Source organism: Anopheles nili, chromosome 3 (genome assembly GCF_943737925.1).
Source record: "Anopheles nili chromosome 3, idAnoNiliSN_F5_01, whole genome shotgun sequence".
In the NCBI taxonomy this organism is placed as follows: Eukaryota; Metazoa; Arthropoda; class Insecta; order Diptera; family Culicidae; genus Anopheles; species Anopheles nili.
The window spans coordinates 52,635,668-52,651,379 of NC_071292.1; the positions used below are offsets into that span (position 1 = coordinate 52,635,668).

General features: G+C 47.9%; 5 protein-coding genes across 6 annotated transcripts; 3 read left to right on the forward strand and 2 right to left on the reverse strand.

Moving 5' to 3' along the window:
* Positions 1-85: 85 nt before the first annotated feature.
* LOC128725174 (protein lethal(2)essential for life-like) lies at positions 86-972 on the forward strand. The gene has a single exon (XM_053818896.1). The coding sequence runs from the start codon at positions 249-251 to the stop codon at positions 855-857; it is 609 nt and encodes a 202-aa protein (XP_053674871.1). The 5' UTR covers positions 86-248; the 3' UTR covers positions 858-972.
* Positions 973-2,315: 1,343 nt separating this feature from the next.
* LOC128726809 (protein lethal(2)essential for life-like) lies at positions 2,316-3,193 on the forward strand. Its single transcript, XM_053820637.1, has one exon. It carries the CDS (start codon positions 2,482-2,484, stop codon positions 3,082-3,084), a length of 603 nt encoding a protein of 200 aa, XP_053676612.1. The 5' UTR covers positions 2,316-2,481; the 3' UTR covers positions 3,085-3,193.
* Positions 3,194-4,574: 1,381 nt separating this feature from the next.
* On the reverse strand, positions 4,575-8,222 carry LOC128726813 (protein lethal(2)essential for life-like). Of its 2 annotated transcripts, none has more exons than XM_053820640.1 (4): positions 7,906-8,222; positions 6,616-7,007; positions 5,923-6,070; positions 4,575-5,511 (listed from the first exon to the last, which is right to left on the reverse strand). In XM_053820640.1, exons 2-4 carry the CDS (start codon positions 6,989-6,991, stop codon positions 5,478-5,480), a joined length of 558 nt encoding a protein of 185 aa, XP_053676615.1. In that variant the 5' UTR covers positions 6,992-7,007; positions 7,906-8,222; the 3' UTR covers positions 4,575-5,477. The 2 variants fall into 2 exon arrangements, with proteins under 2 accessions (XP_053676615.1, XP_053676617.1); XM_053820642.1 differs by having other exon boundaries at positions 4,576-5,511; positions 5,971-6,070.
* A 2,846-nt stretch (positions 8,223-11,068) lies between these two features.
* Positions 11,069-12,278, forward strand: LOC128726811 (protein lethal(2)essential for life-like). Its single transcript, XM_053820638.1, has 3 exons — positions 11,069-11,343; positions 11,418-11,713; positions 11,852-12,278. The coding sequence occupies exons 1-3, from the start codon at positions 11,237-11,239 to the stop codon at positions 12,049-12,051; spliced, it is 603 nt and encodes a 200-aa protein (XP_053676613.1). The 5' UTR covers positions 11,069-11,236; the 3' UTR covers positions 12,052-12,278.
* Positions 12,279-12,561: 283 nt separating this feature from the next.
* On the reverse strand, positions 12,562-13,664 carry LOC128726812 (protein lethal(2)essential for life). The gene is made up of 4 exons (XM_053820639.1): positions 13,596-13,664; positions 13,365-13,465; positions 12,982-13,280; positions 12,562-12,904 (listed from the first exon to the last, which is right to left on the reverse strand). Exons 2-4 carry the CDS (start codon positions 13,463-13,465, stop codon positions 12,726-12,728), a joined length of 579 nt encoding a protein of 192 aa, XP_053676614.1. The 5' UTR covers positions 13,596-13,664; the 3' UTR covers positions 12,562-12,725.
* Positions 13,665-15,712: the final 2,048 nt, after the last annotated feature.

Consider the following 15,712-nt stretch of genomic DNA (forward strand, 5'->3'; position numbering starts at 1 on the left):
TCGAGAAAATTCTGGATCATTCGAGACCAACTATCTCACCTATATATACCGTGAGTCTTGCGCTGCAACGGCATCAGTCAAGTTCAAAGCGCAAGAGAGCAAACAACCGCACGAAGCGATTTCAAACTTTTGAAAGCGAAACTCGAAGCGAATTCCTGCAGAAGAATACTATTCCAAATAAACTGAACAACAAAAGTGCATTTAATACTCACGTGTTTGTTGAAAGTGAACCACAGTCAAACGTGAAAATGTCGATTGTACCGATTTTCTTCCGCAACTGGTGGGATAACGACTGGGATCGTCCGGTGTGGAGTTCTCGTCTGTTGGACCAGAATTTCGGCAGTGGTGTGTCGGCAGATGACCTTCTCAGCGCCATGGTATCCGTTGCCGATGCACAAAATCGAGGACATCACCACGTGGGCCACTATAAGCGCCCATGGCACAGATCCTGTGTCGCCAAGCGTGATAACGGCTCAACGGTAAACGCCACCAGCGACAAGTTCCAGATAAACTTGGACGTGCAGCAGTTCTCACCGGAGGAGATCTCGGTGAAGTACGTTGACAAATGCATCGTTGTGGAGGGCAAACATGAAGAGAAAGAGGATGAGCACGGCTTCATCACGAGGAGCTTTGTACGGCGTTATATGCTTCCGAATGGTCACAGCGAGAACGATATCGTGTCATCGCTTTCGTCGGACGGAATCCTTACCATCACGTGTCCAAAGAAAGAGCTCGAACAGAAGAAGGAGCGCGCCATTCCGATTACTCACACCGGACAACCGATGAAAAAGCTCGTCGACAATGCAGCCAAAGAAAACGGAGAAGCTAAAAAAGAAGGAGAGAAAATGGAGTCTTGAACAATCCGGTAGAATGTTACCTCTATGTTAAGAAATTTTCATAAGATAATAATAAAGAGATTTAAATCATTTAAACCAAATTTTTATCACTTGCCAACATTGTGTACTATTTTCCGAAATATAGTAGAGTAAGAACGATTTAAAAAAAACTTACAGAGTATAGTCAATTGCATGTACATAAAAACAGTTTCGTAGGTTCGTAATTTTAATATCAAACCAATTAACAACCAGCCATAAATGTTCATCTGAAAATGATCCTACAAATGGAATGAGCAGTTTGTTGATTGCAAAATATATGCAATATTATAGAACATGAAATAAAAATCAGCAGACTGTTAAACTTTCTTGGTGAATCTGTTGGAGCACAATTTCCTTGTATTACTGCCATGTGGCTGACTTTCCTACGAACATGAGAACAAGTAAAGTAACGCTTAATATTCACTTCATCTCTCAGGAGAGCTGTCTACAATTATAAACAAAAATAGCTGAAAATGAACTATTAATCTATTGTGAAGCATAAATCTTGTTTTATAGAAATTCAGGTTATAGACAACATAGCGCTCATGCGTATGGTGTAACAGGCATCCTTTATGGTTTTTGGTACAATTAAAAAAACAACAAACAAACAATAATGTCAACAAAAGGTTGCTGCGAGAATGCTAATTGCAATTTTCACCTGGAATATGAATGATTCCATTATAATGATTTAAAAACACAAATAATACTTGCATGTTAGCACTTTTTGAACTAAATAAATGTTAAATTTATATATGCTTTTAATTTCAATTTTCCATATGTGAAACTGTTGCCATGGTCCCTATCAAGAATTATTTTCCACTTGTCATATGCTGATGTAATAATAGAAATGTATGGCATGAATGAAATAAATAAAATTTCGAACAGAAACAATTTATTTAATAACTGTTCTGGAACAAATAAACATAATAAATCATCCGAAAATCTTGTACAAACAGTATCAGACGCGTAAAACAGCATCATTTTGAATTTTTGGCGGTATGTTTACATCATGCTTTGTACCAACGGTCAAATGCAGTGGCAATGACTCACGATTCATTACCGTTATCAATTGGCCCTTGTTAAAAGTCTCTAGCTAATCAGAATTACACAAACTAGCAAAAACTGTTTGCATGTTTGTTGTAAAAAATTTGGTACGGAAATATTTATAAAAATCAAATAATGAGGATATTAGGAAAATTGAACTGCGAACGTTGAATGCATTTCGAGAATCTTCACGCTGTGAGAGCTACTCGAACGTTCGTGAGCTCACCGTCGGTTGCTCACCGACGGCTGCTCACTACCCATCGCTCATTGTCAGTTACTCACCATCGGGTACTCACCAGAAAATGCTCGATTGCTCGAGAAGTTTCTGGCCTTCTCGGGACCAACTATCTCACCTATATATACCGTGAGTCTTGCGCTACAACGGCATCAGTCAAATTCAAAGCGCAAAAGAGCAAACAACCGCAACAAGCGATTTCAAACATTTGAAAGCGAAACTCGAAGCGAATTCCTGCACAAGATTACTATTCACAACAAATTTAACAACAAAAGTGCATTTAGTACTCACGTGGCAGTTGAAGGTGAACCACAGTCAAAAGTGAAAATGTCGATTGTACCGATTTTCTTCCGCAACTGGTGGGATAACGACTGGGATCGTCCGGTGTGGAGTTCTCGTCTGTTGGACCAGAATTTCGGCAGTGGTGTGTCGGCAGATGACCTTCTCAGCGCCATGGTATCCGTTGCCGATGCACAAAATCGAGGACATCACCACGTGGGCCACTATAAGCGCCCATGGCACAGATCCTGTGTCGCCAAGCGTGATAACGGCTCAACGGTGAACGCCACCAGCGACAAGTTCCAGATAAACTTGGACGTGCAGCAATTCTCACCGGAGGAGATCTCGGTGAAGTACGTTGACAAATGCATCGTTGTGGAGGGCAAACACGAAGAGAAGGAGGATGAGCATGGTTTCATCACGAGGAGCTTTGTACGGCGCTATATGCTTCCGAATGGTCACAGCGAGAACGATATCGTGTCATCGCTTTCGTCGGACGGAATCCTTACCATCACGTGTCCAAAGAAGGAGCTCGAACAGAAGAAGGAGCGTGCCATTCCGATCACACACACCGGACAACCGATGAAAAAGCTGCCAGAAAAAGAAACGAATAACAAAAAGGAGGAAGTAGCTGAAACGAAGAAGTCATAATTGATCTATTGTTTAAGTACAATATCATTAAAACCGACAACATTCATTTACATTGAAACATTTAATTTAACTTGATAAATAAAAGACTAAATATTTGTTAGACCTCTAAGCTCCATGTTTGATATTTATCGCGATGTGCAAGAAAGAATATTTTTTATCTGTTTCGGAATGGCCATTCTTCCTATTTCTTGTTCAAGATAGAATTTGATATGAGACTTGTGATTTATCGCTTTGTTTTTACCGTAGTACTGTTCCGATATTGCATCAACACCTTTCAGTGAATGGAGCTGTGATCTTTTCTGTTCTATGCTTACTGAAGCTGGACAATCGCTATTGAGAAGCAAATATCCGGAAGCACTAAGCAGTAAGTTTTTTTTTACATTACGAAAGTTTGATCGAATAACAACGTGTGATTGATCGGTTGTAAAGAAAGCTGGCAATCATTTTCCAGCATTAGTGCGTCATTCTGGATCACCGGATGCAGCGGTCAATCACGTGGCACCACCGCCCGATGCAAACCAATAACCTGCCAATTTACCTACCGTGAGTGACATTATAATTTAGTCCTGATTGAGACGGACCCCCTTTGGGACGGGAAAGCGTCCGGAAGCGCGAAAGTAACGCTACACGCCCGGCAAATGCTCCATTTTTATGACACATCCCCGGGTGCAACCGGTACCGTGTATTTTTTTTTTCGCCCAATGTAGGCCACGTGGTACCCTACTCACCGAACTGGACGAAAAACTTGCTGCAAAACTGTCGAGCCTTTCCGGAGAAAGTTGCAGCAAAAGCGAACGAGCGAAAGGGGCCGCAACAGCAGCCATGATTGATTTCCCAAGGACGCACGGGCCTTTGTCTAGCGAAACTTTTTCGCCCTACCACTTGGTTCCCGCTCGGAGAAGGGCGAAGGGCCGCGAGGCCGAAGAAAGTTTGTTTATTCGGAAACGGAGAGCGTGGTGAGGGCACCGACGTCTGTCCGATGGGGAAAATGGCCTCACCCTTGCCAACATGTCCCCGTCCGTACAGTCGGGAGTTTCGTTAAGCCGTGCGAGTTGGCACTAGACATGGCAATAACCTCGCACACCCGATTCTGCAACTCGGTAACAAACTGGCACGGCCTGTCAGCTGATGGGTTGTCGGGAACGACAGCCGCCAGGATGTGCGCGTTGCAGTAAACGAGTTTCCCAGCCAACGGCACGGGATTACATGGCCTACTCGGTCGAGGTGAGCGTACCATTATCAAACGAGATAGATTCGAGGTACATTTCGGTTTTAAATAGCCCACTAGCTGTGCTTCGTTATCCGTTTGAAGCGATCCTGAAAAATCGCCCACCTTAAGGACACCGATCACGTGAACAAGCGCACGAGCGCTTCCACTCGCTTTTGGGTGGGCAAACATTTGATCTATACCCGAAAGCCCTTGAGCCAATCGATGGGCACGCGATGTTGCACCGCACCTGTTTCCATTAATACCGTCAATCGGGTTCGTCCTCAACGCCCGCCCCGTACACCCTATAAATATAAACCCGGGACTCCGCGAAATTTCCACTGGCAGCAGTACAAAACGGCCCTTCAATTTCGGAACAATCGGAGACTCAATAATCAGACAAATGTTGAGGTGCGTTTCGGAATTAGACTCAATACGTATGTTTTTTTTTATTGGAATTAGTTCATTTTTTTCCTTCGGGGGGGATGATGTTATTCGCAAGAACTCTGCTAGAAAAAAAAACTAGACTAGTAGTACGGGAGCGCGATGCCAATCGGGAAAATCGCCGCACAATCGATCGGGCGTGCCTTAGACAAACATACACACAATCGAACCAAAATGGATGCTACACGTCGAGGGGGGGTTAAGGGAATGTGGTGTGTTAGGGCGAAAGGGGCTTCTCGCTTGTGGGGACAGTTAGACTAAAGGGCTGGTCGGGTGCTGGTGAAGGGTGGTTTCGGTAACCCAACCCGGCCAGCCCGACAAAACAACGACGATAGAAACCGTTTTCGCTAATGAATCACATCTTTAGTTGGTATTTCTACTAAACGGATGGGGTACACGAGACTTTCGCTCGGGTATCTCGACGTTTTCGGGGATCGATTTGAATGAGACGGGGTTTTCTTGTTGTTGTCGCTTTTGCATGTGCGTTTTAGGCTAGTTGGGCGAAACAATGATTTTGTGCACGTAATTCGTTCGCGAGTGCACACGTGCTGCTGCAGCTGGCGGCGACGGCAGATTCGAGATTCGAGAACTTAACAACATTGCAACTAACGTGCGGCTAAACGAGGGTGCTCGAAGACATCCGTGCATCGAGAGGGTGAGGTGCTTTTTTTTCTTCTTTTTTCGGAGCGTATTTCGTTTTCGCGTGTCCTCCGGAAGAGGCGCCAATTTGCCTGGGTCTTGGTTACTTGTAGTACGTCAAGCAGCGCCGCGAGCCCCTGGTTTTTTTTGGCAGCCACACGAAGCAGAACAATTGTAAATGAAAACGGAAAAATAAAACGAAAGAACAATCGAAAGGAAGAAAGAAATAAAAACGAAAAAAAAAGAAAGAAAGAAAGAAAAACCGGAAACGAAATCAACACTCGATCGGAAATCGTATTCGCGAACTCAGACCCGATTCGGTGGTGGAAGGAGGCGACGTTGGCAGTATGAGTTTTTAGCCGGAAGCACACGAGAAGAGAAAAGGACAGCGCAGAGGAGAGAGAGAGAGAGAGAAAAGTTCTGTTTTTAGCGAGGGGGTGGTGCCGTGTGTGCTTCCGGCGGGCATCCATTCCACCCCGGATGGCTGGTTCGTGTTCCTGCGTTTGGCCCTTTAAAGGCGCCTTTTTGGGTGGGAGGTGCGCAATTACTTCTTATCCTCGATGGCCGGTTTACCGGTGTGCCAGATGGGGACATACTTTTCAACTTTCGGCGCCGGCAGACCGATCCTTGGAGCCGTGACGGTCAGGATACCATCGGACGAAAGGGCCGAAACGATCAAGTTCGCGTCATAGCCAACTAGGGATAAGAGAAGCACAGAAAACGTTGAAGTTTGGCGGTAGAACAAGAGCAGGTTTTGAGCGAAAAATGCGAGTCCGTGCAGGCATGATAAAGGTGCAAATTTTGCCCGTCAAAGCTCTCTAATCCCAACTCGATCGATGACTTACCGATGTTCGGAATGCATGAAACCCTTTTCCCACTACAATGCTAGGTGAAGGTCAGTGCCAAAGATAACGGACGAACAACATCGAGACATGAGACGATCCAAGTCGCCGATGACGTGATGTGGACTAGCTGAAGGACTTGAACAGGATTGTGCAATATGGCGAGGAGCAAACCAAGACGCCAGCTACGATGAGTCATCGATGGGTGTTCGTCCCATCGAAAGATCCCACTTTCTCAGTGACCTACCCGAAAGGGGTTAGCCCAAAATACCACTGCTCCTCAGGTGATGCAAGGTGGGTGCTGCTGCTGAGAGTGAAAATGGGCGAGATCGTGCCAGGAGGATGAAAATAGGCGGCCCGCTGGTGCGATGGTCGATCGGACAACGGTAAGCTACTTACTCGGTACCAGATAGCGGCGGGAGAACTGGCGCGCCACGTAACCCTGCTCGTCGCGCTTCTCCTCGTGCTTGCCCTCGATCGTGACGTACTTGTCCGTGCGGCGAACCGTGACCTCGTGCGGCAGGAACTGATGCACGTCGATCTCGATCTGGAAGCGATCCCGATCGGTGTCCACCTTCGCGCCAACATCTCGCAGGCTGAAGTAGCGCCAGGGCCGGTAGAGGCTGGACCAGCGCAGGGGGGCTAGCGGGGCCGTACGCCAGAAGTCGTCCGATGAGAGCATCTCCTGCGTGACCGACTTCTCGAGGACGCGCGTGTACAGCGGTAGGTCCCAATCGTCCCACCACGTGCGGTACTGAACCGGAACCAGAGACATCGCGGTAAGGTCGAGGCTGTCCGGGAAGGTAGAATGTTTAAGTAGGAGGTTGATGGTGTTTTTCTTTTTTATACGATGTGCTTCCGCTTAAGGATCCTCTTGCATTTTTCGAGCGAAACAAAAAAAAACAAGGGCAAGCATAGAAAAAAGGCATGCGATGCAGAAAAATATGATAATGGAACGCGCGTTGGACGGCGAAAAGGTCAGCACCGTTCGGGTTGGGGCGTACATTTTTGCACAAGCCAAGCGAATAAACTATTCGTAAGAAAAAAAAAAACAAATCAACCCGAAGCCAAGGCTCGGGCTGATAGTGCAATTTATCGATTTAACACTGTCACGGTGGATTACGCCGATTATAAATAGTGGTGGAAAGGAGTAGGAGCACCAGGAGGCCTTTGCGCGAGTCCTCGGCTGTCGTACGATGGGCTTGACCTTTTTTTTCTCTCTCCTTTATCGCGGACCCCCTGTTTTGCGACATGTCCTTCGATTGGGACAGCGAAAGAGGTTGTACGTAAAACGCGCCCACACCTCGAGGTGAGCAAATTCGTTAAAATTCTGCCAAAAAATGCCCTTGGACTTGGGCTTGCTTCTGTACGCACCCTAATTGCACTAGGGCCGGGTCGTTGTAAGAACCTGAACGATGCTTCACAGTGAACGAGCACCTCGAACTTTGTTTGGAAGGAAAATAAATCAAGTTGAAGCCGAACCTGACCTTATTCGAAGGTGGGCGATCAAAAAGCGCATCCAAATCAGATCGGCAGGCGGGTATTTTGGCGTTCGTCATTTCACTTTTTATGCGCAAATTGGAGATGATTTTTGAAGCGCAAAAATAACCAACGTCCGCATCCGTGAATTGCGTCGCGTCAATAACTCTTGGGACGTTTCCAAAACGGATCTGTTTGAGCCCTACTTACCTGTACCTGACTGGAACACTAGAAAACTGCTGAGCGGATGACGCCTGCCGATACGAGCTGACTAAACACGTCAGTTTCCCTGGGCACTTTCACCAACAACAACAAAAAAACCACGACCTTCGGCAAGTGATGGGACAGCCCGGTTTTGTTTTTGTTGGCAACCACAAACGAAAGCGAGTCCAACCGGTACGACGTCGCGAACGGAAGTGAATCCCTCTGGTCGAATCCTGTGGCCGGGTCTTTGACTTTCGACGCGCTTTGCTCGCTGAGTCGCGACGAAGTTCCTGCGAAGAGAGGCTTGCTGCTGCTGCTGCTGCTGCTGCTGCTGTGGTGGGATGCAAAAAAATCAGTTGAACCGCTTCCAACGAGCGCGCCCGCGAGACTATGGCTCGTGGCGGGCGGATTTGGATTTTGTTTTGATTCCGACGGTACCTGTCCCGGCGCGCCCTTTCGGTGCTTCCCAGCCCACCAAACGGTCGGCAGCTCGCGTGCTGCCAAACTGGCCGAGGATAGGTGCCAAGTTTGGTGTGGCGTGGTGGAGGGCACTCGCGGAGACCGAGACCGACGGGTGGCCATGGTGGGGTGCGTCCGACCCCGCGAAACCCGCGAGTTGTGTTGATGTTACCTCACCTCGTAAGGGGGTGGTTTGCGCGCCCTTTTTTTTGCCGATTCACACGCGTTTGTTACAGCGGCACACCGTGTTAGGGGAAATAAATACTACACCATCATCATCATCAGTACGCCAACACATGCGCAGCGCACTACCCGTGGGGGTGGGTTTTGCGATCGATTGGCAGCATATTGGAAGCAGCATAATTGCGATGGCTCAAGACCACCCAACCGAAGTTGTGGTTGGTTAGTGTTTTTTTTTCTTACTTTTCACTACATTAGGAAGGAAAACCTGCATTAACAACAATATTAACATCCCGCCAAGTGGCCAACGGATGTCTATTTGGTAAATTTTGAAGCCCCGAAAGGGAAGCTCAAATCTCAACTGCCAAACAGCAGGCGAACGCCAGAACGCTCCCGAAACAATGGATTCCCGGCGCAATGATGCGTGAAGTTGACATTCGCGCACCCGATCAGTGTGCGTGTGTTTGTGGAGTGCATTAGCGACCCAGGAGGGTGGTGATTTCCGATTTTTCCAACCCCTGAACCGCCCCAAGGTTATCGGTGCCCGAGGGCTTGATCGGATGAATTGAACCGATACCGCCCGGGTTCCGCAAACCACCAGCGGGAGGCTCAAAAAAAGGGCGCAAAACCTTTACCCACCCTCGCTTGGGTAGGCGACGCAATAAAAGCGCAACCCTTTGGCATCCCTCCCAACCCCCCTTCCCACCCACGATCAAAGTGGGGAGGGAACAGGTCGCGAATTGTGTCGCATTTCCGCAACCCCTAAGCAGAGAAGCTGGCTCGCTGCGGTAACTACTACTCTGTATGGTATTGTTATTTCGCGCGTGTAAGGGCCGCGTGGGTCGAACGCCGATGGGTGGGTGTATGGGATGCGTATATGTGACTCTTTTTTTTTTGTTTTTTCACCACCCTTCTCGGGTTTGGTCCGCGTTTCTACCGGCCCACCCGGGCAGATTAGCTTGTGGGACACGTGGTTTTAGTTTGTGGTGCCGGACAAGGCGGCACACATTGCGCGCGGGTTGCAATAATTACCATACATGGTAGGGTAGGGTTGGGCGTCCGATCGGGTCAGCTGTTTGCCTGAAGGGGCAAGTGGGTGAGAGGTTGCGTGAGGGATGATCAATGCTGTGACTTCAATAAACAAACGCTGGATTGTTGCGCTTGTTTGTGCGAGGTGGATTAATTCTAATGTGGAGCAGCATGCGCGAGTCCCACGGGTGACGGAACTTTGGCAATTCGTACGCGGGAATTGTTGTTCCGGCCGTACGAAATCGTCAACGGGCATTGGAACTGATTGGGGGGGGAGGGGCACATTCCGATGGCGTGTGGAGGGATTAAAGGGATGCTCAGTGAATTTTATCACAGCTATTATTCCGCTATTTGATTATTCCAAAACGCACTCAAAGCGCGTTGGATTCAGAATAAGAGTTAGATGCTGTACTAAAAGGCTTAGAATAAATTGATAAGGAATGGCGAAAAAAAATAAGGACTTATGGAATAAATGGTTAAATTAACCCCACATCCATAACAAATTTACTACACCGTACCGCTTGACCCGCGAGTCGATCAGGTGTGTGCATAAACGTTAAACAGGCTACGGCAGCACACACAAAAAAAGCGGTAAAATGATTTCAACAAACATAGAACGACAACAAGTCGTCACAACCGGCCACTTATGTATGTCTCGCGCGCTATAGGCAAACAGAACGTTCGAGAGGGTGGCCGCTCGCCGAGAAGCGGAGGTAAATAAGCAGCTTTTTTCCCCATCGTCACCCGACTCGCAAGCCATCAGCTTTTACATCATTTCTAATTTCTGTCGCAAAACCACATACAAAAAAAAAAACTGTTCCACAAGCTGCTCGCACGAGGCACTTGGAAGCACCGTTTATCCATTAGGAACGGGCTTAATGGTGCGATCGGTCAATTAAAAGTGTGATCGATCGAAACGGCCACCCACGCTCTTCTTTGATCGTTGGTGGCGTTGTTTAATCATTAATTTAAATTTACTCGATGATCTAGGAGGCACTGTGAAATGCATGATTGTTTGGTTGGAGAATGAGAGTGTGAGAGAGAGAGAGAGAGAGAGAGAGAGTGATAGAGAGAGAATGAGAGTGAGATCAAAAAGGGATACTCACGACACACCAGCTGATCGATGATGGAAAGTGTGACCCTGTCACCCTTGCAACCGCTGAGAGGATCAAGAAGCTCTAGACGCACTTGTGTGGTCGTTTCGCAAAACGCACCCTTCACATCGCAAATGGGGTGGATTTTTGGCTGAGCCTCTCACCCTTGCTGGCTCATTTTCTCGAAGGGTTGATGCTCATGTACAGCATCTTCCCCCCGAGAGAGAGAACGTGTGTGAAATCCGCAAACGAATGCTCATCCACCACTACAGTGCGTTATCCGCGCGGTTTGTGTTTGTTGTTTGTGACCCTGCCTGCTTGGCGTTCTTCAGTTACGAACCGTACGGTGGCGCACGGCATCTTGGCAGGCCGCAGGGTTCTTTCTTGGGTGCTAAGTGAGAGCGGTGGTGTATAAATATCGCACACGAAACACGCCACCGGGCTCAGTTAGTTGGCGCAGTAGGCTCAGAACGTAAGTCCGCGGTCTGTCGAATAGCGTTTCGGGAAGAAAACGCTCCAGCCGAGGATCAAGTGATCTTTCAAGTGATTCCAGCACGTGCAGTGAAGCTGAAATAATGTCCACCGTGCCGATGTATTTCCGTGACTGGTGGGATGACGATCTGCTCGAGAATCCTCGGCGATCGTCGCGGTTGTTCGATCAGCAGTTTGCAACAGGAATATTGTACGTCTCGTGCGAGTGAAAAATGGACTCCTGTGACCGTCTGGCGTGATCTTCTCGTTTCCATTTCGCTGCAGCTCAGACGACTTACAAAAGATGGCCTCCAGCTTCCATTCAAACATACGCACGTCCCGGTTGGGTAGCTTCCGGCGCCCGGCGTGGAGTGATCTCGGTGCACCCCGGTTCGCGAGCGGGCTCAGCAACACCGGCATCGATCGGCTGCAGATCAACGTGGACGTGCAACAATTCACACCGCATGAGATCACCGTTAAAACCGTCAACAACTCGATCGTGGTCGAGGGTAAACACGAGGAACGGCAGGACGAGCACGGGTTCATCTCGCGCCACTTCGTCCGCCGGTACGTGCTGCCCGGTAAGTGTCATCGCAAAAACGGTTGTTGAGTGTTGATTTTACGGTTTCTCGCAAGCAACACTCCACCCCATTGAGGTGAGCTAATGCTTCTCATTTGTTCTTCTGTTTTGTTTTCTGCTTTGCTCTTGCCGGACGCAGACGATCACGACCCAAAGGACGTCGTGTCGAGCCTGTCGTCGGATGGCGTGCTAACGATTACGGCCCCAAAGAAGGCACTTCAGCCGGCGCCGGAAGTCGTCTACGAGCGAACGGTTCCGATCCAGCGCATCGAGGAACGCACGATGGAAAGCGTCCGGACGACGTCGGAGAGTGTGACGAGTGAGACGAACGGAAAGTGACGCGGGTGTGGGAGCCGCCTGGTGCAGAAAAACCCCACCCTTGTCCCGTTGAGGGTTCACCGAAAGACGACCCTTCTACCAAAGTGATTAGCGAAGTATTAATGGTGTCGATGACGTTACACGCGGAGTATAATAAAGTGTACGAGCGCCATGAAGTGTCGCGAGGCAGTTTTTTTGCCAAGCAGTATTTCAAATGCGTAGTTTGTACCAATTGTGAATTGGGTGAGAACAACCGATCAGGGGAGCTTCCATGGCTAACCATATTGATATGAAAAATGCTATATAAAAATATCACGTGATCATGAAACTACCAAACTAAGTGGAGTTAGCTTGTACACAAGTTCTTTTTGGACTATATGTTTTATAGTTTTTTTTTTATCCAAATTCTAACACGTTTTAAAATCTCCTCGAGCTACATTGTAGCCGCTTTGAGTACGTTTAGAAGGACCTCTAGATTGAACCCCCTCTAGAACCTTTCTTTTTTATTAACGAACAATCACAACATTTGTAAAAGTACACAAAAAAAACTCTCCTTTATTGTAAGATCAGTTCAGCAAGCGAGCGCATTGAATGAAAGTGAATCAGGCCGCGCTTGGTGCATGTTGGTTAAAAAAAAGGTGCGAATCTAATACTCTTATACCCGGGTTGAGCCGGTGAAAGGAATCCCTGCGCTCTCACTTCGCCTGCTCTACGCTCGGCTGCGAGTCCGGCTTGTCCTTGGCCGGTTGGCCCGTCTGCTGGATTGGGACGCTTCGTTCCGGATTCGGGACTGGCAAAACCTTCTTGGGTGCGGTCACAGTCAGCACACCATCCGAGGAGAGCGTCGAGACGACATCATTCGGGTCGTGGCCACCTAAAACAAGTCACCCAACGTGGTGTGTGTGTGTTAGTAAACCTTGTTCAGCTCGGAACAGACGCGCCCTTGCTTACTTGGAAGCATGTAGCGGCGAGTGAAGTGCCGTGACACGAAACCATGCTCGTCCTGTTTCTCTTCGTGTTTGCCTTCCACCACGATGCTTCGGTCGGACATCTTGACGGTGATTTCTTCCGGCGTGAACTGCTGCACGTCTAGAATGATCTGGAAGCGGTCCTTGTCGAGGTTAAGCGTGGAACCGGAATCCTGCCGCGTGAGGGCGGTGTTACGCCACGGACGGTAGTAGCCACTGCGTAGTAGCGATGGCGAGGACAACGGTGCACGCGTCGGGAAGGACGAGAACAGATCATCGGCACTGGGTTTTGGGGTGGAAAGGACATATTTGTTGTTCATTAGGTGCACCGGGAAAGTGTTACACTTCAGTTGAGCGGTAACTAACCGTAAACCGGTACCGAAGTGCTGATCCAGCAGCCGCGAGGAGCGCAGTGGAGTATCGAAATCCTCCCACCAGTCACGGAACAACATCGGCACCACGGACATCTGCGTGATAAATGTTTCGAAAACGTGCACTTAATTACAAGAGCAAAGGGGGTTTTCTTGTTTTGCACACCGCACTACAATTGCGAAGTGAGATTTAACCACCAATGCAACAAGCTTCCTTTGAACTAACCTTTTTTTTCACAACCGGAGAACACACTTCACAGAAAGACACTTTTCACTTGCTTTGCGCAACGATCCACCGAATGGTTCGTTGCGTGAACGGATTTTCCTCTTTTATAGGACGTCTCTCACTATTTTTGGCTTCGCGCGCTCACCCGCACTGCTTTTGTGTTGGAAAATGTAGGCGCTCCAAGACAGAACAGTTTTCCATCGAAGGAAATTTTTTCAAAAAAGATGAGCGAGAGAGAGAGCGAGAGAGAATAAGAAACGGTATTTTCGTTCATGTCCTGATCCAGTGGGAAAACTCGCTGCCAGGAGCGTAACTGCGAGCAAGAGAAATATGGCATGAAAATGCCGGGAGAGAGAGATAAAGAGATAAAGAGAAAAAGAGAGAGTGCTAAGTAAACTCTCTGGTAGTACCGTGGTATTCGTGTGTTGGGTACGATTTCCACGATCATGCGGAAAAACTTCCGTGGCTCCGTTTGTTGATGGAAATGATCTTCCCGTTTGGGGTGGGAGTGTGCGAGCGATCACCTGTGCGGCAAATGCAAATGGCATCCGAAAATAGCTCACACACTAAGGACGTGTGTGTCGGTGATTAACTTTCGGTGCGCGGTTCCAAGCAACACGTTCCCCTCGCAAACGGAGGCGAAGGTAAATTATTAAACTGCTGGTACGAAACAGGCTAGCACGCCCGCTGCGTTGGCCGCTTATAAATAACTCGGTCCGACTCATCTGGTTGCGTCCTCGGATACGTGAATTTCCTGCACCTCGAATAATGCGCGTACATATATCAAACCTTTGCAACGTGGCAATTTGCGGTGCATTATGATGTCGCTTTGTCATCGGTGTTAATTTTTTGTTTTGCCCCGTGCAGTATGCTCGTGGGCGGTGAAATGGTGAAATGGCGCGTGCGGTTAATTAAGTGCCACGTTGTTCGGCGTTTCATTTGCCACACCGTGGCGCAACACCGGGGACGGGACAATTAGCGCTCAATGAAATACGAAAATTGTGTTTATTTTCGCTTGATGAATGGGCACAACGGCATGGACGGATTTAATACGTGCCCGATGGCCCGATATCACCCACCGGCCGAGGAGTAAATGATGCGTTTTAAAGAGCATACATTCAGTTAAAGCCAATTTTTGATCATCATTTTTGATGACCAGGAACGCCGCCTGGAGCGACAAGCTGGCTGCATTTGTGGCACACGTGATACACATAACACCCTTGGACGGGGGTTCTATTTTAAGCCCCAATGGTTCAACTCAATGTGCTCAGCGTTTTCTTCCTGTTTGCTTTTCATTCGACCGAGCATCGCTCTCAGGGGCATGATTCATCCCTTCATCACACGTCCCACGCATTGTTTAGCTATTTCAGGTGCGATTGAAGTGGCGAGCGGAAAAATATCATTCCAACGCCACATGGCGTTCGAGGAAATGCTTGGCACAATTCACGATCACTCTTTACGGATATTTGAATGCAAATGCAGCATGCAAACTCTGACACAGGCACCCTTTTTTGCACTACATTTTCATTAATTACACTTTATTAGACAGACTTATAGTTGTGGAAATAATTCGTTTACACTGGGTGTGTTTTTGGTTTAGTAGTTGCAACTTTCGGTACTTTGCGGTAGTTTTTTGTTGGCCCACGTTTGGCTGGCGTTGGGATGGCATTCCAAATACCAAAGACTCGAGATGCAGATGCTCTCGCGGAACACCACTGTTTCCTTCGGTTTACGGGTTTTTCTTTTATTGTGAGTTTAGTTTTAGTTGGTTTGCTTACACGTTTATTGAAGACCACATCGATTCGCTAGGTATAATAATGTGTTACATGTGTTGTTTATTACTTGTTGCCTTTTGCAGGGTTTTGTTTTTAAAGGTATGATTTTAGGATGTTCATCTGCGCTGCGTTTGGGGCGCACTGCGCTAGCTTTAAGCTTCGGTGAGATACATTTTTCAAACAAATTTTCATCGCACGGGCCATTCATTCATGGCGGAATGCGCTGCAATGCGAATGGCTTGCGCGGTTTCACAGGCATTATCCGTTGCTTCAACTTATCCGGCTATGTTTCCGTCGCGTACACATACGGTTTTTGTTTTGTTTAATTAATTTCATACGACC